Source organism: Neofelis nebulosa, chromosome 6, assembly GCF_028018385.1.
Source record: "Neofelis nebulosa isolate mNeoNeb1 chromosome 6, mNeoNeb1.pri, whole genome shotgun sequence".
NCBI classification, from domain to species: Eukaryota; Metazoa; Chordata; class Mammalia; order Carnivora; family Felidae; genus Neofelis; species Neofelis nebulosa.
In genome coordinates, this window is record NC_080787.1 from 139,682,345 (window position 1) to 139,709,863 (window position 27,519).

The 27,519-nt window shown below is 45.9% G+C and overlaps 1 protein-coding gene across 3 annotated transcripts in view; it reads left to right on the forward strand.

Annotated features, from left to right (window-relative positions):
- The window catches only part of MTHFD1L (methylenetetrahydrofolate dehydrogenase (NADP+ dependent) 1 like), a 189,483-nt gene that overhangs the window by 131,028 nt on the left and 30,936 nt on the right, over nt 1-27,519 (forward strand). For all 3 annotated transcript variants that reach the window (XM_058735646.1, XM_058735644.1, XM_058735643.1), the window contains 2 exons: nt 3,262-3,369; nt 5,802-5,954. In XM_058735646.1, the coding sequence (XP_058591629.1) occupies nt 3,262-3,369; nt 5,802-5,954 (261 nt within the window). The remainder of the gene's footprint in view (nt 1-3,261; nt 3,370-5,801; nt 5,955-27,519) is intronic.

Consider the following 27,519-nt stretch of genomic DNA (forward strand, 5'->3'; position numbering starts at 1 on the left):
AGGTGGTCCCTGACCTCAGAGAAGTTCAATAGGCTGTTCCTTCTTTTCACCTAATAGGAATGTGGAATCTTTTACAGTAGAAGCTGCCCTGTAGGTTATCTCTGTAATTCTTCCTACAACATTCCTGGCACCATACCTCGCTTACACTGATCTCTCCTGGAGCAGGCAGGTCACCATTGAGTGAGGCAGTTCCGAGGATTACAGCTTCTCCTTAAACATCGGGCTAAGAATTAACTTCTTTCTCCTTTCTGTCTTTGCTGCGCATTCTGCCTTCCTGGAAAATAATGATCCTTTCTTTTTGGAGTACTCCCTTCTGGAGGTGCAGATTATTCTCTGATTTCTCCGGTGACAGCCCCTGGAGTACAGGCCCCTGGCCATGTGGTAGACTTCAGGGTCCCAGTTTGATCCTAGGACCATTACCATTTGACGTCCCATCAGTGTACCCAGAAATAGCCTGAGCCCTGCCGGCAGCCCCCTTACTGCCATTCCCGGGTGAAGCCCCAGTCCTGTAAAGCATCCGTGTAAGCGCATTACAGGGCCATCTGAACAGAAGAGAAAAGAATGCCTACCTGTGCTTCGGAAGGATCAGTAAAAGCTTTGTAGAGAAGCTGGCCTTTGAGAGAGACCTTAGAGAGCTCGGAGATTGATCTTGCGGGATTACAGACGAAGAAGCTTTATGTGCAGGGCCCGGAAGCAAGAAGACATGGGGAAATTTTAAGATATGGGGGCTTAACCTTATGCTTCAGAGCACATATTGTGCAGGTATTTAAATATCACAACCAGATTTTTTCTTCAGTAGGCCGTGAAAAGCGGAAGACTTTTGGGTTTGTCGTAGTTGGGTACCTTTTCAAAAGGACCTTTTAGACCATGGTAGAGTAGAGGGCATGTTGGAAGTGAAGAGACCAATTAGGAAGCTTCACAATGGGCTAGACTATTAGCATGTCAACCAAGGCAGGGGTTTTAGAAGGATCATTCCCCCCACATCCTCACCTATCCTTGATATTCTCATACTTTTCATTCTTGCCAAGCTAATGAGTGTGAGTTAGATTTTTATCCTTTTCGTTTGTTTCCTTGATTACTAATGAGAGTGGGCATTCTTTATATGGTTATCAGTCACTCCTTTGGCCCGGTATTAATTGTCTTTTTCTTGACTTGTGGGAGGTTTTTTTTAATTCATTCCAGTAACTAATCTTTTGACTGCTAAATATTTGCTTATATCTGTCTTCTCCCAGACTGTTCCTTATCCTTTATCCTTATTTATAATGTCTTTTTGTACACAAGAAGTTTTTAATTTTGATGTCAGATCTATAAATCATTTCTTTTAAGGCATATTCTGTTCTTACCATATTTAAGAAATCCTTCCCTAAGGGGGCGCCTGGGTGGCGCAGTCGGTTAAGCGTCCGACTTCAGCCAGGTCACGATCTCGCGGTCCGTGAGTTCGAGCCCCGCGTCGGGCTCTGGGCTGACGGCTCGGAGCCTGGAGCCTGTTTCCGATTCTGTGTCTCCCTCTCTCTCTGCCCCTCCCCCGTTCATGCTCTGTCTCTCTCTGTCCCAAAAATAAATAAAAAACGTTGAAAAAAAATTAAAAAAAAAAAAAAAAGAAATCCTTCCCTACCTCAAGATCATAAAGAGAGCTCCCAATGTTTTCTTCCAATATTTAGAGTTTTAATTTCAAAAGTTATGCCTTTGTTCTATATTGGATTTATGTAAGTGCCACTTGCGAGGTAGGAATCTAATTTTATTTCTCTCTAGCTGAATGTCAGTTGAATGGTCAGCCCTTTCTCTGTTTTGTGTCATTTCTACTATATACGGTCCCACACCTGCTGCGGTATCCTTCTGGGTTCTTTCTTATCTTCCATTGATTGATTCATGTAGTCTTATGCCAATACCATATGGAATTCATTACCATAGTTCTGTAGTCTGATTGATCTGGAAAGGCAAGTCCCTATCTTTGTTCTTATGGTTTTACTTACCTTTGAAGTTATCTTACCTATCTGTGCCATTACTCTTAGGAATTTGAGAATTGGTTGGCCAAGCATCCCAAAGCGCTCTTGGGATTTTTATTGGAATTGCACTGAACTAATAGGTGAAGTTTGAGAGAACTGACATCTGTACAGTATTCTCGTCTGTGAACAGAGTATTTCTCTCCATTGACTCAAACCATCTTTTACGTCCTTCAGGGAAACGTTATAATGACTCACACCTTCATTTATTATTTGTTGCAACATCCAATATTTAAGTTCCAGGCTACAGAACCAGTCTACAGTAATAAAAACTCTAGTAATGAAAAACACATTCAAAAGCAGTTTGGGGTTCTGTCAGATGGGGGTGGGGGGTAGACCCAGCTTTCATTTTCTCCCATGGGATAACTCTCCTTCCTGTGTGGATCAGTAGTAATTCGTACGAATGTACAGACGTACGTCTGCCCCTTGGTGACATTCATTCCACCAGTGGGCACTCAGTCCAGCAGCTGTGCACCAAACAGTAAATCCACTGACTGCATTATGCCTCTGTACCTTCCACCCATAGTAAAATTATGAATGACTTTGTCAAATGATTTGCTTAAGTAAGAATCACTTCATCTGCGACATACTCCTTTCCGGTGAACCGCGGTTCTTTCTGAAGATCACATTCAGGATTTTGCCAGCAGTCTGCATCCACGTTTCCCCTCCAGTATTATGGAGGATTGTTATTCTCCACCACACACACTTCTGTGCCTGTATCCAGCCTTCTTGGATTCTTTCCCAGTCTCCATGATTTCTCATAATTCGCTGAAGTGACACTAGACTCAACCCCGATTTCCCAATAAAGTCAGCACATCGACATTTATATCAAAATATCAGCCCACTCCTACTCACAAAAAAAGTACTCGTTTTCTAGTATTGCTGTGTTCTCTGTTACATAACCCCGAGCTGAGATGCACTTGAGTACCAGCCTTGCGTATTTAGTTAGGAGACTCCTGTTCTGACACATAAGACCATTAAAACCGTAGTATGAAGTACATCTTTTAAAACAATGCAGTGGGTAAAAATGATTAGATAAGCAGCCTTTGAGTTGGCTGAACCTCTAAAGCTTCTTGATACTTCTTCATACTTTAAGGGTGATAGAAGGAGAAAAGAGTGTTTGTTTCAAATGCCACGGGTGCTGAGGAGGGAATCTGGTAGGGAATTTTAAGCAATTGCACAGAAACTCCCCGAGCTTTCCCTCAATTCTTTCTCCAGATTAACGTTAACAATTTTGTCGTCATTTGTGTTTCTCCAGCTTCCAATTGTAGAAAAGATAAGAACCATCGCACAGGCTGTATATGGAGCCAAAGATATCGAACTGTCTCCTGAGGCACAATCCAAAATAGATCGTTACACACAACAGGTAAGAGTTACACTTTTAAGGGGAAAAAAAAAAAAAAAAAGTCCACCTGTGGCTCGTAAAATGCTCACTTTGACTTAAAGACTGTTATTTGTCTCCCCAACTGAACTCAGCCCAATCTACTTAGTCCACAGAGATTGAACTGATATCCCTGGGTAGTTTGTTGATTACAAATAGAACATTATAGCACAGGTGTATATCCTCTGAAAGATACATCATTGACTTTTGTGGTTACAAATTGTCCGATATGCATCGTATGTGTGATGTCGTGTCTGTGACGGGATGGTTCATCCCTCCCGCTCAGCCAGGAGCATTGAAACTTGGATGTGCGGCTGTGGAGTCGGATTTGGGTGATTTCTGGTGCTTCCTCTTCCTTGCAGGGCTCTTACTCCCTTACGAATGTTAGCACGGTGCCAGGTGAGGCAAGGCGTATGTAGTGCACCTTATAAGATGGGGGTTCTTGGTGTTCATTTTTTCTGCAAGTGGTTCATTGGCTTGGGGCCGAGATTGCCCACCAGAGTCGAAGGCTCTGTCATCTTCTAGAGAGTGACAAAGGCAAGTCAGCAAACGTCTGTGAAGGTGGCTGGGAGTCAGCAGCCTGAGCCCAGTCCTACGATGACCATCATTCATGGACTCTGCTGCGGCACGGTCAGCCACCTCGACCAAAACGACCGTATGCCTCGAATGCTCCCTCCACTTTGCTGTGATGTGATAGAAGTCAAAGCACTTCCAGAGCTGGCTGGCGAAATGACTTCATTATGAGTATCATTGATCTCTTTTTTTAAATTCCCGACCCCTAAATCCTATTTGTAAATCATATTTTGACTTTTTTTTTTTTTCATATTTTGATTTTTTGATAAAAACTACCGATGCCGGCCAGAGTACTCTCCCAGGTTTGGTAAGATAATTAGCAACTCATGTTTTCTTAGAATTTTCCACGTATGCCCTCAGCTTGTGCTTTTAAAAAATAAATGGTTCGGGGCGCCTGGGTGGCTCAGTCGGTTAAGCATCCAACTTCGGCTCAGGTCACGATCTCGCAGTCCGTGGGTTCGAGCCCCGCGTCGGACTCTGGGCTGATGGCTCGGAGCCTGGAGCCTGTTTCCGGTTCTGTGTCTCCCTCTCTCTCTGCCCCTCCCCCGTTCATGCTCTGTCTCTCTCTGTCTCAAAAATAAATAAGCGTTAAAATAAATAAATAAATAAATGGTTCCCACAAATTGCCGTACATACTGGCATTGTTCTGCAGTGAAATTTCACTCGTGTGCAATGAAATGAGTAAAGTAAGGTCATTGTCATTCATCTTTTTTTTTTTTTTTACGTGAGTTTAAAATAATGTTTAAGGATCATCATTTATTCTAGTGTTTGTTTTCGGCATTAAAACTTCTTGTTTATGTGAAGTCATATGCTACTAGTTTATACCCTGTTGGTTTTTTGTTTTTTTAAATATCTGGAGTGGCAAAATACTACACGGGCAAGCCTACCTCAGTTCAAATTATTTCATTCGTTGAATGATCTCTGAAACCCAAAATTCTGGCCCCCATTTCTATAGAGCAATTGTGATTGTCCCCCAGCAGATTTCTGATCAGTGTATGAGACTATTCTAGCATTTGAAAACAGACCAGCCCCACCCTCCAATTGAAAATATTGAAAAATCTTCCAAATAGTTTTAAGTTGAATCATAAGAAATTCTGCATGTGTTACCTCTGAAGACTATATTCCTTTTATCCCTACCAACTGACTGAAGAAATATTCCTTAAAAGTTATGTGTCCAGTATGTGGTGGCCATCAATTAGCAAAGTCTCTGAAGAGACACTATGTACCCTTTAATCAGAACCGGGCTGCAAGGACACTGTCCTTTTTGTGAGACCCCACATGTGACTTCCTGCCCTTTCACCTTTGGAACTCTGGGTCAGGCATCGCCTTTGGTCCTCAAAAATAAGAGTCTTAAATAGTGACCTCATCTTAGTTCATATAATGCGATCGCAGATCAAATAACCATGATTCATAAACCAACACAAAGGGACCCTTTGCTTCCCGACAGCCTCCAAGAATGAGTGAACACGACTGAAAGCCTCATTACGGAGCCTTTCTCCATTTTTACCTTTCTGAGTCCCGGATATTAATATCCTTGGAAATAGTTTCTGACAGGGCCTTTGCTTCTCCTTTGCCTGAAAATAGCCACACTTTCCCCCAAACACACACATAATGCTGCCTTCCTTACGGAGAGTTCTCCGAAATAAACAGCAGGTACTTTCAGCCACGCGATGATCACGTGGAAATGAATTTTCTTCCCATCTTCTTGCCCAGTGAACGAGTAGTGACCAGCACCTGCCGTGTGCCTGGACCTGAGCCTCGGGGATCGTGTGGAGTGCAAGTCGGACACATACAAGAAACTGACATCTGTGCTCAATGAACACCTTTCCTTTCCTTTCTTCCAGGGGTTTGGAAATCTGCCCATCTGCATGGCAAAGACTCACCTTTCTCTGTCTCACCAACCTGACAAGAAAGGCGTACCCAGAGATTTCATTTTGCCCATTAGTGATGTCCGGGCCAGCATAGGCGCTGGGTTCATCTACCCTCTGGTCGGAACGGTGAGTAACATTCTCCGGAAACCTTCCCCAGGCTGTGTTGTCCTGATGCCTTAAATCCTTCTGTTCTGCCAACGCTTTGCAAATCGGCTGCTGGGAATTAATAGTGTTTGCTGTTTTTCTAGACATTCTCTTCCACCATATAAAACACCTCTTCCGTCGTGGTTTGAGTTTTTCTTTCTTGTGTTTTTTAAATCGTGTGTTCAGGATCCCTTGAGTCATAAAACGGATTCCCCTCATAGAACATGGAAGCGAATAAGTTGGTGGAATTCAGTCTGATATTTAAATGGTGGAATGGCTTAGTACGGTGCCTCCGGACCTTTTTCACATTATCGTACTCAAATGATAAGATTTGATTCTAGTCAGATAATGGAGGAGACTGCTCCTGCCAGACAGGACCCGCCCAGCACCTCTAAAGGCTGGCAAAAATCCAGTGTTTCAATCCAACACATGGCTCTGTTGTTATTATGTAAACAAGCAATGAATGGGCCAAAAGTAGATTAAAAAGTGCAGAATTTTTCCCTTGACATTCACATGTTTCATCTAATATTGGGCAAGATGTTTTCAATAAGCATTTCTTGCATTCTCATTGCTTGTGAGGCATGGCGATACTCTGAGGGGCACAGGTTTGCATAGCACAGAGGCATCTAGAAAGGGTGGCGTTGGCATGCTGAATGCCCTCAGCACAGGGGCGGCGACAGCCGCCTTGGCCCGAGGTGGATGAGGGAACACGGTATGTGGAAGAAGAGAGTCGAGAATACTTCGTAAGAGCTCTGAACTAGGGAAACAGTGAATTTCAACTCACGGGCACAAAAATACATGACAGACCCAGCGTGGTCCAGCGTGGCTGGGGTTGCACGGGCCGGGGAGTCTGAGAAATGGCTCAGGGAGAGCAAGACCGGGCCAAGCTGTTATGGAGCTCGACTGTCGTCGGTGGGAACTTGGGCTTTTCTCCTCGGCGCCCTGGGCAGTCACTACAGGGCAGTTTCTGAGTTGGTTTGTTCATTTTATTTTTATAAGAGGAAAAATGCGATCTGATTTTTATTTTAGAAAGATAGCCCCGGCAGCAGAAGGAGCATGGTTAGAGGGCTGAGAGCCAGAGGTAAATGGCACGGCAATCGTTCAGACTAATACGGAGAGAAGAGGAGAATGCAAGACGGATTTTAAGGGCGGCCACCTACCTGTGGGGCCGGGGGCGAGGCACTTGCCGCCTGACTGTGGACGGCGGTGCCGTGGTCACAGAAGGCACACGGGGAAGGCAGATTGGCCGGGCCTAGACGACTGTGGCGTAGATGTGGAGAAGTGCGGGCGTTAACGGGACACGTAAAGTGGCCTGTGGATCTGTTAGAAATGCAGACATAACACTCGGAGGAGCAGGAAGCAAGGCCTTGAGAGTTGTCAGAATGTAGATGAAGGCAGAGCTTAAACAAGGGGAGAAGCACGGATAAGCACGAGAGACCTGAGAAGAGGGTGAAGGACGACGCTCCAAGCACGTTTAGGGACACCCGGGTGGCTCAGTCGGTTGAGGATCCGACTCTTGATTCCGGTGGAGGTCGTGATCTCACGGTCGCGGGATGGAGCCCCGCGTGGGATTCTCTCTCTCCCCCTCTGTCTGCTCCTCTCTCTCTCAAGAATAAGTAAATAAACATAAAAATTTTTTTTAAACGTCCACATTTACAGGGCCACCCCAGGAGTCTGGGGGGAGACCAGGGCGTCCCTAGAAGTCAGGGCGGTGGCGGGCTGGGGGAGGGGTAGCAATGGCATTGGTACAGGGAGAAGGGTTCACATCCTATGGCTACTGGATGACATCTCCCGAGGGGAGGTGGGGCGGAGAAGGGGAGTGACTACAACAGGGGAGCCTTCCGGGGCGATGGAAATACTCTATATTCTGACTACTTTGATTGTGGTGGTGGTTCCATGACTATATTGGTTTGTCAGAACTCATAGACCTGTACCACCTGAAAAGGATGAATTTTATCGAGTATAACTTACTTAATGCCTCAATGGAGATGTACGTAAGGAACAAAAATGGAGAGTGAGAAGAGTTTGCTTTATGCCCCTTAGAGTGGCCTCGTGACAGCAGCTCCTCAAGTGCTCAAAGTCTGCTGAGCTTGGGTCAGTGAAGGCCTTTGCTCAGGAACAAGAGCACAGCCCGGAGAGAGGAGGGGTGTGCCCGTGGGCCTCACCGAGGAGAAAGCCAACCTCCCTCAGAATCGGCCCGGTCTGGCCCTGTACAGATTCAAAACCCCGCAGTAACTGGCCCAGCAAATTCATTCATTCATTCATTCATTCATTCATTCATTCAACCAGTATACAGAAGGCATGGTGCTCAGTGCTCCGGGAATCCCAAAACAAAGCAGCTTTCCATTTCAGACAGCTTACAGCTGGTAGGAATAGACAGACGTGAATGACAAAGAAAATGGTTTGGTATAAAAATTAGGAATCAATCAAGGGCACCTGGGTGGCTCAGTCGGTTAAGAGCGTCCGACTTCAGCTCAGGTCATGATCTCACTGTTCCCGAGTTCGAGCCCCGCGTAGGGCTTTGGGCTGACAGCTCAGAGCCTGGAGCCTGTTTCAGATTCTGTATCTCCCTGACTCTCTGTCCCTCTCCTACTCCCACCCTGTCTCTCTCTGTCAAAAATAAATAAACATTAAAAAAATTTTTTTAAATTAGTTAATAACCTTAATAGTTCTGAGCATTTAACAGTCATCAGAAGTCATAATCTAAAATCCTGTGGACACTAAACAAATATACGCTGTGGATCTTCTCCCATCCCAGCTAATACCACCAGACCCACATGTTGAGACCAGTTCTGGGAAGTCAGAGTTCTGGAGCCGCCACTCATGCGGGAAACACTGACGAATGACTAGCAGGAAAATGAATGTGAGGAATGGCGTTTGGGGGGCGGCCGCAGGCCCGCAGTGTCCTGAAGAGAGCCCCGGGCTGCCCTGTGGTGCCCCCACCCGCAGGGCCAGGCCAGGAACCGTCAGTGAAACAGTCAAGTGTGAGGACGCAGGAAGGAAGCAGTGCCTGACTAAAGAAGTTCCTGGAGGTCAGGAAACGGTCACGTGTAGTTGGTGGCCTTAGCGTCCGCTTTCTATGACAGCGGGAAGTTGCGCATGTATCAGGGCAAGCGCACCGTTGGAGGCCAGGATCGCCTAATAAGGGCTGGTATTTACTTTTACTTGACCCCATTCTGGGCCCTGCTACGGTCTTTTGAAATGCTTCGAACATTCATCACCCGTGTGGGAGACACAGTGTAGTAATTTCCTGCTGAGATGACTGAGGGAAAGGGAATGGGGACACCGGAGGGGCTGGTTCCTGCAGGTGGGAAAATCCTAGCATCCTGAGTCACTCTTACTCTTAATCACAAAACATGTGCTTATTTGAGTTCTTCTTTTTTTTGTTTTAATTATTTTCAATGTTTATCTTTGAGAGAGGGACAGAGCACGAGTGGGGGAGGGACAGAGAGAGACAGAGATACAGAATCGGAAGCAGGCTCCAGGCTCCGGGCTGTCAGCACAGAGCCCAGTGTGGGGCTTGAACTCACAAACCATGGGATCGTGACCTGAGCCAAAGTGAGACGCTTAACCGACTTGAGCCACCCAGGTGCCCCCTGAGTACTTTTGAAATACATATCCATCTATCCACTCCAGAAAGAAAGGCCAAACTGAGACCTCGACATCAGAAAGCTTCTCAGTTTTTCTGCAGTGTTCATTCATTCATTCATTCATAAAACCACGTGGAGGCGAATAAGACCAAGTCCTTCCCTAATGGGCCTTCTGCTATACCGTGGTAAAAGAAATCATCCAAGGACAGGAAGCTGTAGGCTTTATGACAAAGGAGAAACAGCCCCCAGCTATGTAGTAGGTTCCAAAGTGGCGAATGTGAGTATAGACAAGTCTGTCCTCAAACAATAAACGTCTCCAGCCCTGATGACCTTGAGCGATCACGTGGTGACATGTCTGGGGAATTCAGTGTTCCCCCCTCCAGATTTACCTTTGTGGATATTGACTGTTTAACCCCCTGTCTTTACTTATAGGCCAGAGGGTTTTTTTTCCCACTTAATTACTTCATTTCATCATGTTCTATTTAGTTATGACACGATACAATAATAATTAGAAATATCAGTAACTGCTGTGGCCGCTTCGCTAGTGGCTTTCACTTCCCCGTCTGTTTGTATAGAAGCACCCGAGGCAAGGATTACTAGCTTAGGGACGTTCGGCTCAGCTACCACTCTTCCCTGCACTCTCGGTGTTTCTCATCTTGCTGTAGCTACTTTTTCCCTCGCAAAATCTCAGTCTCCATTCCCACTAAACACCATATATATTCTTGCTTCTCCTTAATGACATAGTTATATGTTATTTCAGGCGTATTCTTGAAAGCTACAAACGGTACAAGATTCCTGACCAGATTATCACTACTTAGTGCATCTCCTTCTAAGACACTGTTTAGCAAATACAGGTTCTTGATGTGGGAAGAAAAGAGCAAATTGTTTTCAAGATTTTCCTACCCTGGATTCCATGGATTACCCTGTTACGTTATATTTCCGAAATTCTTCCAAAGCTCACGGTTTATCGTGTTCAATCAACCTGATAGCTTATTAAATTTCTCCAAAACAATCTTGTGCCAAAAGAAATTCAGTAGGTGGTCTTTCTCTTCTGGTCACACTGTTTTGATATTGCCTTTAGGTTTCTACAGTGTACAGGGGCTCTTTAATCATTTGGCATAAATTGCCTGACATAAAATTATTAGCACGTAAGCAAAGTATATGCCATGATATTACTGGGAAGTAAATTACACTCCACTTGGAAAAAAAACTGGGAAGACACCAGAATGTTAACATTGGGCTGCAGTAGTAGAAGCAGCTTTTTTTTCTGTACTTTTCTGCTTATTTCAGTATCTGCATTGAGCATGAGTCCCTTCTATACCATGAAAATGCAATGAATAGGCAAGTGATAAACTAAAAGTCCTTGGGAAAAAATGTTTAACTAGGGCCATTCAGTTGCCGGGGAGTCAGTAGTACTCTGTGCGCAGCAGGTGGCACCTGCCGGGTCCCGTCGTCTGCCCATCCCAGCTGCCTTGCAGTGTTTTAACACCTGTAAAGGTGAGACCCTGAAGGCGGGACAGAAGGGCTAGGGTGTCGTCGTAAGAAATGCACTCCTGAGTGTGGTGCGTCTGGTTCTGTCTAACGTTTGCCAGCCCCAGATTCTGCTAAGGAAATGCGAGATCGAGTTGTCAAACAGTTGGCGTGGAGAAATGTCCGGCTCTGTGAATTCCACCCCAAGTCCATTTGATGTCAGCGTTCGGTGTGTCCCACTCTTCTCCTTTGATATCGCACTGAGACTCCCAAAGAACGTAGAAGTCCTCCTGTGCTGAGGTCCCCCTGACAGGGAAGTCTTCTCTATCGACCAACATGGGACATAAAATTACGACAAGATGACTCTTCGGGGCAAGAACGTGGGCTAGAATTTTGGAGATAAGCAGACTCACGGTTCACGCAGAAGGGGTTAAGACGTCATAGGGCGTTGATATGCTGGTCACTGCCAGGGAGGGCGTTTCGGGAGGCAGAGTGGATACTTGGAACTGTACAGAAAAAAAGCTAAGTGCTTTCACCCCACAAACTGATGAGATAGGGGGGGACTAGGAAATGCAGCAAGTCAAAGCTCCCCTGTCCCTTCCTCCTCCCTTCACTTTGGTCCCTGGGCTCTTTCCAGAGCAGAGTATTGATCACGGGCACTGCCTACGTGTTCGTGCGTTTTTTGCTCCTGCCGCGACTGGCCTGGCCTGGACCCATCACAGTGTGCAAGTCTGTCCAAGAAAGAGGGACCAAAAGATCAGCGCTAAAGCACGCAGTTTACCGAGCGAGCACATGATCGTGCACTGGTGTGGCCTTCATTTCCACTCTGACCTGACCCGACCCGGCCACATCTGTGCCCAGGTGCGCCGCTGACCACATCGCTTGGCTGGGCTGTGGAAAGCAGGAAACCGCCGCCGTGTATTTGGGAAGTGAGTGATGTCATCCACAACTCATGCTGGGTGGAGACTTACTGGCCTGGGGGGTGCAGGGGGTGGGAAAGTAGACTGTGGCCCCACCCAGCTGAGCCTCGGCCCCGTTTTGTTCTTTCTCACGTTTCGGCTAAGCTCACTTTGTTTTCCGTTCTACTCCCTCTACTGTAAAAGTATGTACTGAATGTTTAGTTTCCACTGGATCCGATTCAGGTCAGCGATGAAGTTATTCTCAAGCGCGGTGGGGATACGTTCTCCCCTCTGTGCACCGGCCCCACTTAGGGATGCATGGTTATAAACTGGCTTCACTCGGTTAAGCATGAAGGTGAATTAATTCAGCCTTTGTAGGTTCAAATCAAATGCATCGCTCCTCACATTTTCCAGAGATTTACGGCCAGTTACATGGTGAAAAAATTAAACATTCACTCCCCAGGCTGCACTTTAAATGCAGTGGATAAGCAGTCATGTAGTTAGGGGCTCACTGTCGCGTGACATCACGCATCCCTCAGCCCCAGCGCATCGCTCGGACACTCAGAAGCTACGAAATCACCCCCTCGTTTCACTCCCTCCCCTCCCTCTCTGCTCTTCCACCTTCCTACCCTACCCCCCACAAATAAACAAAGAATTCCAAGCTTATTTCTTTTAAGTCTCAGCACACAGCCTTCCTATCTCCCCCTCCTCCTCAGCCCTGGTTACCCCAACACCTGAAATAAACCAGACTCCAGCCCTGCTCACGGGTCTCCCTCCCCATCTGGCCTCCTTCTCTTTGTGTCATGCCCTTTCTCTCCTTCCCTGGGGATCTGATTCGTTTCCTCTCCCCAGCCGGCGCGGGTCCCCTTCTCACTACCCTGCCTTATCTCTACATCAGAATTTCCTGCTTTCTCCCGAACATGCCTTCCTCCAGCACAGGCAGCCACTGGCTTCCTCTTACAGTGACGTCCCTGCAGCATCCCCGCGGGCTGGCTGGTTGCTTTGTGACCACACCCTCCTCCCCAGGGTCCAGAGGCCAGCCAAACATGTGTCTATCGTCCTTGTCTTCCAGGGTGACATGTTTTAGGGGAAAGGAAGGTGGCCGGCAGCGTTCTCGATTTCCAGAAACCGTTTATCACATTGACAAGCTTTGTGACTCATGAAAATGACGTTTGCTTCTCTAGCGCATGAGGTTATCTAGGTCTCGTCCATTTGCTTAGAGGGTCTCTTCTCCCCTAGTGTGACGCTAATTTATTTTTAGCATAAATATAAAATCACTTTAACTGGAATCAGCTTTGGCTGGATAATAAGCCAAGGGATAACGGTATCAGAGATCTCTGTCATCAAGTTAAATTTTTAACCTGTTATTAATCCCCACATGTTGGTTCTTTCTTAGTTTCTACAAACCTAGAAGAGGTGTTTGTAGCACTTAGTGTCCAGCCCCACAGTTGGCATATTTATCTTGTGTTTTCTCTAGGGACTGGTGAAATACTGGCCCCTTCCTCCTCCACTTCCGTCTCCAGCCTGCTTGCTTTCTCCCTGTTTTTAGTTTGGATTCAGGGCAGAAACTGACGGTCGAGGCCCACCCCAGTTCAGAACTTCCGAAAGACACCCGTACAATCATCTGGTCCTCACGGAGCTTTTCTTTACTGTGCCTCTTTGTTGCATTTGTTATACTTGACTGTCACAGTGTTTAGTAAGAGGCTTATAATCAGAAGCAGCTCAGTCATCTCTGCATGGGAAATTAAATTCATACAAACCAGATTCCAGCTTTCCAAACTAAAGGGCCCAGTGCTCCTCAGAGTCATTTTGTAGGGTGTGGAGGGAATGGATAAATGGAAAGAGGGCTAAATTTATCAGACATTTGGCACACTTTAAACCTACAGTTACGGGGCACGTGGATGGCTCAGTCGGTTAAGCGTCCAACTTCCGCTCGGGTCATGATCTCACAGTTTGTGAGTTCGAGCCCCGCGTCGGGCTCTGTGCTGATGGCTCGGAGCCTGGAGCCTGCTTCGGATTCTGTCTCCCTCTCTCTCTGCCCCTTCTCTGCTCGTGCTGTATCTCTCTCTCAAAAATAGATAAAACATGAAAAAAAATTAAACCTATAGTTATAGTTTTCAAGGAAAATATAATTGATAATATCTGAAGTCATGGCAAGTTGCAGGCCTGACCTTAATTTATCCACCCATGGCTATCAGATTAAGTGTTAAAAAACATAATTTACCTATTATGTGTCTCCATTAAATATTTTCTGTTTATCGCTTTTGAAAGAAAGAATGGTCATCTTTTAGCCTTTCCTTCATATCACTGAAAACTCAAAACATTTTATACCAGTGAGAATCACAAATCTAATTTAATCAGGGAACAAATGTAACTATAAAGTCCCTAGAAGACCCATAAAGAAAATTCACAGACTCATTGCCAACCCCCTATAAGAATTTGCTGGTATGCCTGCATTAGGTATGCGTAATAAAGGCACCACGTTCTGGTAAGGAGGAGACCTGGGGCTGGAAACGTAAGTTGCTGCAGCGATCACGGACGTCCGTCTTCTGTTTGAGACTCATTCCAACCCCAAGAAAGCTCTAGAGAGTGTAGGACCCATGTAAGTTACCTACCATGCTTTCTTGCACCTTTCAAAAGCCATCGTCCAATTCCCAAACCCGTCTGTGTTTCTGCTCTGAAAACCGACTTTCCAAACCTCCAGACCCGCCCCCACGACTGGCTCTGGGGAGATGGTGCCCCCGTGCCACCTGCTCACCTCTGGTTCCTCTGTCTCTCACTCGGTGCCACCCAGCTGAGATGCATTGCAGTTCATTCCTTCGGGTGTCTGTGCTCTTCCCACGTCGCCTTGCCCCATATCTCCTGTCCCTCCAGGCCCCCCTCTAAGAACCATGTCTCCAGTTCCCTTGACCTTTCCACAACTGGAAGTCGAGCAGAGAACGTACGTTCGGAGCTGCCCAAGTGTGTTGGTTGCCTGCCAACGCCACAGAGAGCAAGGGAATTTTTAAGGAAGGCTCTGCCCATGTGAACTCACTATCGGTAGACTCCCGGACTTAAGTTCCCGTTGGGAGAAGCAGTCTTGTAAGGAGCTCATACCTCAGGCTCTAGTGCCCACCAGCCCTATCTGCTCATTACTCCACCTTTCCCAATCGCTGCCCTAGCCTCTCTTCTTGAACCAGTTACTGACCAGCAGTAGTATAAACCAGCCCAAATATATTTTTATTAATGTGCTTACATACGGACGTGCAGCTCAAGGATCCCTCCAGATGGTATTGCTTGGCGGTATGGCCGTTTGCGTGGAAACAGTTTATCCGCATTTTGCGTGGACGTATCCGGTCCTCCTTGAGGGTGCTCCTTCTTCCCCTCTCCGTCCTCCTCCTCCTCACCATCATCATGATGGCTTTAACCGTAGGTCAGACGCTCTTCCCAATGTTTTATATAGATGACTCATTACTCTCCATATCAGCCCTCTGAGCATGGCTGGTGGGAAATGGCAAAAGAAAGTTCTAGTATTCTGAATATTAAAGCGTACGAGATCTTCACCCAGGAATAACTTAGATTTTACACATCGTGATATTTTTCTTTGCGTAGGTCAACGCGTGTGTTTTCATGATGCCGGGTGTGCTAAGCCCTGACACACATAACAAAGCATAAAACGTGATGCCACCCCTAGGGGGAGGAGACCGTTTGGATAAATAAGGCATCAGCATTTTAAAAATTACAGCCAACAGTGTGTGCATTTACTTGCCAAAAGAAAGGTGTAAATGATAAAGTGCCACGGAACTCCAAAGAAAGCGAAGGCCACTTAGGAGGAGGATGGGTTAGAGATCAAGACTTTGAATGACATGCTGGGGTGCCCAAAGGCATTTGACATTTTGTGGGTACAGAACCACGCTGGCAGTGATCTCCTGAAGGAGAGAGAGAGACTGAGGCCAGGAGACCTTGAGGGGCCTGTGCCAAGGCCCGAGTGAGCGTCATGGGCCCGTGACAGGGGAGTGACCACAGGAGGGGAGAGGAAAGTGTGTGCTGGGAGACCCGTGGAAGTCGGAGGAGCCGACAAGGGATGGAATGTGAGGAAGGGGTGTAAGGTGCCTCCTGGGACCTAGAAAGACAGACCTGGAAAGAAAAGAGACAGCAAGCTGGTTTTGCAATGAACATGGAATTACATGTTGTCTAAGGTGCCCGTTGAACTTCCTGTCAAGTCGTCTGTGAGACAGTTAGAAATTAGTTCCCAGAGGGGGCGCCTGGATGACTCACTCAGTTAAGCATTCAACTCTTGATTTCAGCTCAGGCCATGATCTCATGGTTCGCGAGTTCAAGCCCCGCATCCGGCTGTGCCCTGACAGGGTGGAGCCTGCTTGGGATTCTCTCTATCCCTCTCTCTCTCTGCCCCTCACTGGCGCTCTCTCTCTCTCTCAATAAATAAACATAAGAGAAAGAAACAAAGAGAGAGAGAAAGAAGGGAAGGAAGGAAGGAAGGAAGGAAGGAAGGAAAGAAAGAAAGAAAGAAAGAAAGAAAGAAAGAAAGAAAGAAAGAAAGAAAGAAAGAAAGAAAGAGGAAGGAAGGAAGGAAGGAAGGAAGGAAGGAAGGGGAAGGAAGGAAGGAAGGAAGGAAGGAAGGAAGGAAGGAAGGAAGGAAGGAAGGAAGGAAGGGAGAAAGAAAGAGAAGAAAGGAAGGAAGGAAGAAAGAAAGAAAGAAAGAAAAAGGAAGGAAGGAAGGAAGGAAGAAAGAAGAAAAAGGAAGGAAGGAAGAAAAAGAAATTGGCTTCCAGAGTTCAGGAGAGAGGCCAGGGCTAACACTTGGAGAATTTTTGAGGTTGGAACGATATACAGTCGTTAATTTCGTTCTGATTTAAAACATTGTCGTGTGTCTAATTTGCACTGTGCACTGAGGCTGCAAAGACCAGAAACCCCCAATCCCTGTCCCAGATGCTGGATGCTAGGGGAAAGCAGACAAAGTCGTGTGTCAGCCAAGTGCTGGGGGCACCAAGGTGCAAAGGGGACAGTAAGGACTCACATCTCCTGTCAGAAGGGGCAGCAGTAGAGAGAACCCGGCAGTGCCCTTGAGATGTCCTGAAAAAGAGTGGTGTTTATGGAGGTCGAGGGCCAGGGTGAAGCCTTCCAGACAGAGCAGGGGCAGGAGCCCCCCGACCACAAAGGGCCTTAGCTGGGAATTTGGTTTCTGAGCGAGGTGTCATTTGCCACGAGTCAAAGGCTTTTAGAGTTGCTTCAAACGACATTACACAAGTCAAGCGAATCATCCTACAAATGAAGGAAGGAATCCGTTCTCTGAGGCACCAGGCGTTATTTGCCTGACTTGCACAGGTATTTCCGATCCGTTACAATCCCCCACTTTTATCTTGTTTGCTGCCCCGTGACAGTTATTATAAGTCCACTGGGACCACCACCGAGTTTCCATTAGCTTTCCTCACTTTTTTATCGCCTGGCTGAGGCTCCTCCCAAACGGCAAAGAGTTAACTTGTCATCAAACCTATGAAATCACAATGATACGTGAAAGATTCTCTTCGAGCCGTGAAAAATCCTGATTGCTGCTCGCTCGTCTAAGGGACAGTTTCTAGTCGTCTACCGCAAATACGTGTTACAAGGACTGGTCTACGAAACGTCAACTTGACGATGGTGGGTCCAGCTCCCAGATCCATTATGGCGTTGGCCTTTCTTCCCTAACGAGTTTGGCAGATTCCTTCTTTGTAGTCCTTCATGCTGATTAAAACCTATTTACTTATACTTTTCACATGGGTAAAGATCATTGAAGAGAGGGCTGTAAGTTCTATATTCTTTATAATAACCGTAACTGACTTTCTTCAAGCTGTTTTGACAGCCGAAGGTCATCTTAATCTTGATAAGTTTGTCATAAAGAATGGAATGTGCTCCATTTTGGAAATGGAATCATTTTGGCAGGAAGAGACAGGAGAGACCCCAAACCACCTAACAACGGGATACCAACAGGACATCTATTCCGCTTCTCTGAAGCCCCCTTGGTTTTCATTCGAGGCATAAATCGGAACCTTATATCTTTCTTTGGAGGAGGAAGTAGTTCAGACAGGGGGGGAAAAAAAGAAAAAGACCGGTGTCGCCACCTCACTGGGAAAAGACCAGAAGGTTCGGGAAGAAGACGTGACATTTACTGATTACAACTTAAGACAGATTCTTCTCTTATTTGGACAGCAAATAGTTAATATAGTATGTGGAAACCATGATGGGGAGCCCCCCCCCACCGACCAGCACTAAAAGAACATACGCCCATAAATCCTGCCCTGGCACTTCTTCGTGATCACAGAAGAGTCAAGCTGGGGACAGTGACAGAATGTCCAGTTCTTCTCAAGTGCACCAGCCTACTTTGCACCTTTCTGTGACACCCCGTCCTGTTCCCCGCACTATCAACATGCAGACGCTGCTTTCCACATATCACAACTTTAAACTCAAAAATTCTGCCTACAATAGTTCAGTAAATTTTCACAGGTCCTCAGTGTAACTCTCTCTCTTTTTTTTTTCCCGTACCTTGTCTATGGCACACGTGAGCAGACCTCTCCTAGCCCCCAGACAATCCACCCTTTTCTCCTAAGCGGAATGTGCAATTTTATTTTTTTTTAATTTGTTTTAATCTTTATTTATTTTTGAGAGAGAGAGACAGACAGTAAGAGCAGAGGAGGAACAGAGAGAGGGGGAGACACAGAATCCGAAGCAGGCTCCAGGCTCCGAGCTGTCAGCAGAGAGCCCCACGCGAGGCTCGAACCCATGAACTGTGCGATCACGACCTGAGCCAAAGTCAGACGCTTAACCGACTGAGCCACCCAGGTGCCCCCGGAATGCGTAATTTTAAGAAGATTCATTGAGCGGAAGGTTAAAGGTACTAACGTCTGGATAGTTTCAGGACCAGAATGGTTGTCCCTAAACCTAGACAGTGTTTGTATGTTTATAGTGTTTAACGACGTGGAGAAATAATTGATTTGTTTAGTGGGAAAATACATGAGGTTCATAGCGCATAATGTCAACGATGTAAAAATGCATGGAAAAGCAGCTAGAAAGACAGGGATGCTTTACATAAATTATAAGGCTAATAAAAAAATGCAATCAGAGCAAACATTCACTGAGCACTTACTGATGCCAGGCCGCATTCTGAGAAATTTGTATGTATTGATTCACTTAACACTCACTGCGCCCTTTCCAGGTGGGCAACATCACCGGCTTTGTTTTACACACAGGGAAACCGAGGCACAGAGAGGTTCAGTAACTTGCCCTAATCAAAGAGCTAGTAACTGTCAGAGCCGCCATTCAACCCCGGCAATGCCTCCTCAGAAATGTTATGCCATCTCTATACCGATCGTACGGTCTTATTTTCGCATCCCAGGAGTTAACTGCAAATGACCTTGGTTCTGGTAACCATCTAATTAGAAGGAGCGGCTACAAGTGATTTGCTCCCAAACCAATCCCATTATGGGAGCAGATGGTGTCCCAAACCATACTGCTTGATATTCGTTAATTCCATACAGTCTTTAAAACTGTGTGAGTCAGGGGGCACCTGCGTCGCTCCGTCAGTTAAGCATCTGACTCTTGGTTTCAGCTCAGGTCATTATCTGGTGGTTGGTGAGCCCCGCGTCGGGCTCTGTGCTGACAGCTCAGAGCCTGGAGCCTGCTTCAGATTCTGTGTCTCCCTCTCTCTCTGCTCCTCCCCCACTCATGCTCTGTGTCTCTCTCTATCTCTCTCAGAAATAATCATTAAAAAAAAAATCTTTAAAAAAAGGTAAACTTTTAATTGCAATATGTTGAGATTTTCCTGTGGCTTTTCTAGTTAAAACCGTCACTTTGAGTCTCTTTGACTATCAGCCGGAATAACATTAGCCACTTCTTCTCTTAGTGTTTCTGTCACCCATTAGTTAATGTGTTTGTGTCAGGTCCAGAACTGTTCTCAAAGGTGAGGGCTGGCCTCCATCTGTTTGGGATGGATTGGTCATCTCTTTAGGTGAGAGACTGGGTTTGGCTCCTTGATGGAACCCTACCAGCCACATGATCGATCTGCCAGGCATGGGAACACGGCACGGTAGAAGAGATTCACCCCCTGCCTTTGCCAGAGATGAGAAGCTTAAGCTATCAGCTGCCTGGCTTTTTATCAGAGGCGTGCTTGGGAAATGGTATTTCTGGAGGACTTTTGGAAGACGCTGCGGTCTGTCTGTTCCTCTGGAACGGTGCACTCTTTCGAGGGACACTGGTGCTGTACAGAGCAACTTGCCACTGCGGGACACCGTCCTCTTACCTGGGGCGCCTTCCAGGGAGCTCACAGGAGAGGGTCCTCTGGGCTCAGTAACTTCTGTGTGCTCCTTTTACACTTTCACACGGTGATTTTTGGTGTAGTGCTCACAGCTCCGAGCTAGGGGACCTGCAAGCTTGTCTTCCCCTAGAAGGTAGCAAGTGTGGTTCTGTGATGAGTCCTGGGAGGGCAGGAACCACATCCTGTTCGTCCGAGTCCCAAACGCCAGACTTCGCACACGGTAGGTTCCCGTTATTGTAATGCATTTCTAAGTAACGATAACATTTTGAAGTTCCTCACTTCGTTTTCTGTGCGGCTGCCCTCAGAGAATGAAAATACATTTTCAAGGCACATCCTAGGCCTGCGTGTTTTCCCCTTTTTGCTTCGGTTCACAAGAAGCTCTAAAACCAATAAACAGCTCAGCTCCAATAATCGTACGATGCCCGGACCACACACCCACTGCCTAACTAGATCTTGACTTCTATTCAGTCTCTATCTTCCACGATCCTGACTTCTGTCGATCTAATCTTTCAGTTTTACTAAAAGCTAAACTTCTTCAAGTCCTTTGCTGAAAACCTCTGTCTTCCGGAACAGACATACAGATTAGGAGGCAAACGTAAATAATGATCCCCCGCCAGCGTGTTCTAAGACCAAAGAGATCTAGACTTAAAATAGACACATACATAGACACATGTATTCCTACCTTATCTTTCTCAATTAAAACACTCCAGGAAATAGTCTTATCTCTTTGAGGAAAGCGGAACACAAAATCCTCACTCTCCTTTGCCACTCAGCAACAACCCGTGGCTTATAGACTGAGGGTTTCAATTTCTTGTTATCATTTCGGCACCTAGTAAGAGCTTAAGCTGATTTACCACGTTGATGAAATGTAAGTAGCTTCACAAAGAGAGTTTAGAAAAGATGTGTGTCTGCTGCAGCTTGACGCTCTGGGAGGGTCAGAGCCATGTTGGGGTTCGTGGAGGAACAGGAAGTATGGGAGCACTGAGTGTAGGCGTCTGTCCCATCTGTTTCGGGCGCTGGTATGGTGGCAGGGGCTGCACTTGAGAGCTTACGCGAAGCGCCTTCGGGATGCTTTGCGGAATTGTGTTTCGCTTGCTCACTTTTAAGGTTGACCTACAGGCTGACAGCCATCAAAAGTCATTAATCTGTTTCACCTTTGCAAATTTTTCAATATGATAGATGGCAGTTAGCCTGCAGAAGCCCATTCGACCTCCATGATAGAGCTGTGTCGTGAAAATTATGGTTGGTGGGCGGAGGGCTGGGGTGTCATTTGTCCCCCAAGAAGGAAAGGGCGTGATTCGCGCACACCCCCGACCCTATGCCCGCAGAAAGCGCTGGTCCCCTCCTTTCCCCGGATTCCTGACGCCCCCTGCATGGCCGTGTGGGTGTGGCCAGGCCAGTTGTGTGGAGGGCCACCTACAGGTGTGCACCAAGGGTGTGTTTTTTTTACTGTTTTAGCTTATTGGACAGCAGTTTACCAATATTATACATTTTACAATCCTTCTTTTTTTGTTTGTTTCCTTTAAATCCAAGTTAGTTCATGTATAGTGTAATGATTTCAGGAATAGAATTTAGTGGTTCATGTCTTACACATGACACCCAGTGCTCATCCCAACAAGTGTCCTCCTTAATACCCGTCACCCCTTTAGCCCATCCCCGACCCAGCACCCCTCGGGCAACCCTCAGTTTGTTCTCTGTATTTATGAGTCTCTTATGGTTTGTCCCCCTCTCTATTTTTATATTATTTTTGCTTCCCTTCCCTATGTTCATCTGTTTTATATCGTAAATTCCACATATGAGTGAAGTCACTGGATATTTGTCTTTCTCTGACTGACTTCTTTCACTTAGCATAATACCCTCTAGTTGCATCCACGTTGTTGCAAGTGGCAAGGTTTTGTTCTCTTTGATTGCTGAGTGATGTTCCGTTGTACATATATGTCACATCTCCTTTATCTGTTCATCAGTCGATGGACATTTGAGCTCTTTCCATACTTTGACTATTATCGATAGTGCTGCTATATAGACATCGGGGTGCATGTGACCCTTCGAACTAGCACTCCTGTATCCCTTGGATAAATACCTAGTAGTGCAATTGCTGGGTTGTAGGGTAGCTCTGTTTTTAGTTTTTTGAGGAACGTCCATACTGTTTTCCAGAGCGGCTGCACCAGTTGGCATTCCCACACGATACTTCTAAAGGAACTTTTTTGTTTTTATTTATTTTTTTTATTTTTTAATGTTTATTTCTTTTGAGAGAGAGAGAGAGCATGAGTGGGAGAGGGGCAGAGAGAGAATCCCAAGCAGAGTCCACGGTGTCCGCGTAGAGCCCAACATGGGCTCAAACTCACGAACCGTGAGATCACGACCTGAGCCGAAATCCAGAGTCAGAGGCTTAACCAACTAAGCCACCCAGGAGTCCCAAGGAACTTTTATTTTGAAAGCAAAAGACAGCTAATCAGTGCAAGGCAGAATGGTGCAGTAGTGAGTACACTGAATTGGGACATTTGTCCTAGAAGCTTTGCCTCTGCCACAGAGCAAACCCCTGTACCTCTTAGGTGGGGTGATGCCCCCTGGTCCTGTTAGTTTGAAGCCTCTGTATTTCTCAACTGGATCTGGATTGGTGTTTTATAAAGTCAGAATGAAAAATTTAAGAATGGTCTTTTGTATGAGAAAGGACAACTCCAGCCATTTATGAGAAATGTTGTAAAACCTAGCAGGTACTGTCCTAAGATTGAAGCTTTCCTCTTAACATTTTGTTAAATAGTTTTCTTTCCTGGAAATGATTAGAGGTGGTGAGGATTTCCTTCTGATCAAACTACATGGAGATTGGCATGTCCCAGGGCGGCTCCTCGAGTGTCCTTGCCACTACATGTAGGACCCTCACACTGGAGACCAGCTGTGCTTTCTGTCCTGTGGGCACATATAGATCAGCCACGAGATGGGAAGAGAAGGCTCTTCCTCGGTGTATTACATAATGCACCAGGGGATCATCCGTTTTATTTATGAGGAAATCATTGCTTCCAGTGGATTTTGGCTTTGCTTGGTTCCAGACTCAAATCCTTCATGTAATGTAGGGAGGGAACAGTAGAGACTTGGAGAAAGATACTAGGATTTAAGTGAAGGGCAAAGCAGGCCAAGGTCAGTCAGCGGACATCTCTAAGATAAACAGTGCTGAGTTTGTGGGAAGCAGTTCAGAAAAATCTGATCAAAAGAACTCAGTTAATATGTACATAGTGGAGAATTAAATTCATTGCCCTGGGCGGGATACGGGCAGCAGAACGTATAGGACCACCTGGAATTTAGAGTAGGGGGCACTGAGGAAAAAGATTTTATTGTTGTCACCAAGAGAATCCAGGTGAGAGAGTTCTCTCATCTGAACTGATTCTCTCATTGAGTAATCTTCTTCCTTTAGACAAACTTTAGATGCTCAGGCAAACAGTGATGATTCATTAGGCAGTTCGAGCGAAACGGATGCATCACCGTGCAAACACACAAATGCCTTATTTCTGATTCACTCATTCGATATTTATTGAAAAGCGCTGTGTACTAGGGCATGAGAAAGAACAAACAGAACAACAAAGGCCTGGACCTCGCCCCCAAGGAGTTCAAAGGCTTGGCGACAGTTAAATATAGAGACCCTTGAAAAGCTGAGAGCTCTTTCCCTCTGAGCGCAGGTAGCACCGAGGGCTGGCTGGCTGACCTGGGAGGTCAGGCTGAGCGTGGAGTTGCCTCAGCCCGATTGTGACGGATGAGAACAAATTAGCGAGGCGACAGGGGACAGGAAGGCAGCAAGCATAAAGCGTCAAGGCATGAGAAAGCATTGCTAACGTTCTATGTTAACAGTGATCATGTGTGCAAGCAACAAGATTCAGAAGAGTGTGAGCAATGACACTGGGCAGGAAGGCAACACCCAAGTCATGCGAGGCCCTGGGGGAAGGTTCGGAGTCAGCGCTTTATTCTGCAGGGCCTGGGGATTTGAAGCAGAGCAATAAATATCATGATTGTGTTCACATTTTAGAAAGATCACTCAGGCAGCAGTCCGGAGGGTGGAATAGAGAGAAGAGAGATTAGAGGCGTGAAGGCCTAGTAGGGAGGTGATAGTTGTCACAAAGGCAAATACACGCGTCTAGGCTGAGGTCTAGGGAGATGAGAGGAGGCAGCCGGTGGGTCGAGTGACCTGGGCTGTATGAACAGGAGACGGGAGGAGAGATTCAAGAAGGGCTCACGCTTCTGACCCCTTCCTCCCCCCGTCTTTTACTTAGATAAGCAGTGCAAAGAGGAGCAAAGAGGCTTTACAAGGAAGATAACTGTGTTGGGAGAGCCCAAGACCACCCTCAGGCTCCATGAGACACCAGAGTCACAGACTCTGCGAACAGTCACGCTCAGGGCTGTGGTTTATGACAAGGGACACAAACACAGTTCCCAGAGGGAAAAGGCACATGTAGTCAAGTCCCAAGGACTCCAGCCACGAGCTTCCAAGAGTCCTCTTCCAGTGGAGTCACACTGGACACGTTTAACCCCTCCAGCATCGAGCTGTGACAGCACGTGTGACATGTGGTCTGCCAGGGAAGCTCATTAGACACTCGGCGCCTGGGGGTTTTTTCTGGGGGCCAGCCGCATAGGTACCCTCTGCCTGGCATGTACCGAATTCCAGACTCCAAAAAAAAGAAAGCAGGTGCTCGGGGTAAACCGTGTTGCGAGCCACCGTGAGGAGTCAGAATGGCAGGGACCCTCCCCAGATCCAAGTTCCAGACCCCAGCCTTGTAAGCAAGCCTAAAGGTGGCGTTCCCGGGCCTGCCGTGTTAACCGTTTTCTGCACGATAACGAATTGAGCTTCGAACACGTTGAGTGAAGCATTTGTTGTTAGTTCAAGTGAAGACGTTCACTGGACAACTGGGCATCGGATCTAGGGTACAATAAAGAAATCTGTGCCCTGAATTCAAGATTCTGGAGTCATTAACACTTCAAAATAGTTATTAAAACCAAGGTCAGAGAGCGAGAAAGCCCAGCGTTGTGTTTCTGCAAATCATCATGCTACAGGTCCAGTTGTCCCAACACATAAACGAGAAAACGGAGGCCCCTCAATGTGCCGTGGGTGCACAGTCTTCTGTTTCACGTCTGTCTTTCCGTGATGCTCTTCCCGTCATACCACACCGTCTCTCAAAATGCAGAGTCATACGTTGTCCATAAATAAACAAAATGGCATTTAGATTCTAAAGCAGACCCTTTGTAAGTTTGCTTCACGCAAGCCTGATTCTTGGAACCTGAAAAGTCAAGTTGGTCACCTCCAGGCCTCCACCTGGAAGGAATTTCTGAGCAGCCTCTAGGCCAGTGACTCATGTCCGGTCAACCTGGGTTATCAATAAATTACTAAGACCTATTTCTCCTCTTTACTCTCGTGTCTGTTCAATAAACATTTATGTTTCCAGGCACTCTGTTAGCCATACTTAATATCCTGGGCCAGCAGCGAGATAAATAAGCGTGATACACAGGTTAGGAGTATGTTGGGGGCAAGAGTGAGCAGGGCGACCCCCTGGATATGGGAAATGAAGATAAGTCAAACTGAAAACAAGTTAATGATTTGCCTGAAGCCCCGATAAAGGATAAGGTGGAACTTGAAGACTGTAAAATGAGGCTGCTGCATATTTATTCAGTTTTGGATTTCATTCTTGGGTGGCCTAAAACTTGGATAGAGCAGAACGAGAAAGCAGTGGAGACTGTTGTTCTGCGAGATATCCGTTGAGTTCAACGCACGTCACTTGGCTTTGGTTCTCGGAAGTAACCTTGCAGCCTAAAACCTTCACCTTCTCTGATGTCCACCCTGGCCTTCTTAGGGCTAGATTGGATGCATTTACCTGTGTCTGCTACTTTTTGTGTGGTTATTAACCGGCAATTTCGCATGACTCTAGGTTGTCTCCAGGGATATCATAAAGTACATACAAAATCAGACTTAATGGTAGAGTGTCGATTCGAAACCAGGCTGCAGTCACCTGTAGTATCTCAACATAGATCCGAAGAAACAATCAAAATACTTCCCTCTCGAATCTTTATTCCTATCTGAGCTTCATTTGCTGTCTCATTTGTCTTCAAACCAGTCTTTGTTCCTTCAGCTCTCCAACACGATTAGCTGACACTGTGCAGCATAGCCTAGGAAGAAGGCTGAATATTTTGTAAGATGAGTAATCCAGTTAAACGCCCATCTCTCTTTTCTTTTATATTTTACCAACAAATATGTCTTATGCAGATGTAAGGGCAATTTGCTTATTTCCCTGTTCAAACTTCTGTGCTTTGAGCATCGCGTGTTTGCTTTCCATGAAGCAAGCCAAAAATAATATTGACAAATTCATGAAGCCTTCCATTTAATACTGTTGCAAGCTTATGCAAATGTAGTTAGACATTGAAGCAAGTAGGATTAAACACCCCAAGTCAAGAATGGGAAGGGGGAAGTCACAGCAGCCGTCATATTATATTATCTGGCCTCAAATTGAAAATTAATGAAGTATTTGAAAAGATACCTTTAAAACCAAAGATCTGAATGTGTTCCGGGTTTGTTGTTGTTGTTGTTGTTGTTGTTGTTGTTGTCCAAGAGGGCAATAATTTGAATAAAGCACAGCATAATATTACAGTTGCTGCAAGGAGTTGTGACATTTTGAGGAGTTTAAACAATAATCGGTATGTCTTTGTCATGAATCTTTCCACTGGGACCAGACCACTCCTGGATGAACTCACAGATCAAGAGTTTCTCAAAATACATAATCAAATTGTTTGTCTTAAAAATATACTGTTTTAAAGTCTTGGAAAATGAAAGAATGAAAAGAAGGTTAATTTTTGGCAAAAATCGTCAATTTGAGGAGTTGTCTTTGTTAAAAAACACTTTTCACTTACGGACTTCACCTCCAAAAAATTTGCTTTGTTTTCATAAATCTAAAATGTTTCTCTTTATGCCATTTCTTAAATTCCTGATAAATTCCCTTGAAGTGTTAAATTGTTTTTAACTTGGAAAAAGGGGGTTGATATTTTTTTTCAATTGAATGAAAATTGGTTTAATACTCACCACTCTCCAACAACAACAACAACAAAAAAGTAAAATATTAAACCAAATCATAGCTTATAACTTTTGAAGATAGCAAATGTTTGCTAATCCTGAGGAGTGTGTTAACATTCTTAAATGACCTCCTGCACATTTGTTTACAGTTTTGTACCTTTGATGTGACTTAATAGGAGCGTCTGAAATGCCACTCCTGGCGAACACCAAGGACAGGTCAGCCAAAGAAAGAGATTTTCAGGCAAGCGAATGAGCCTGC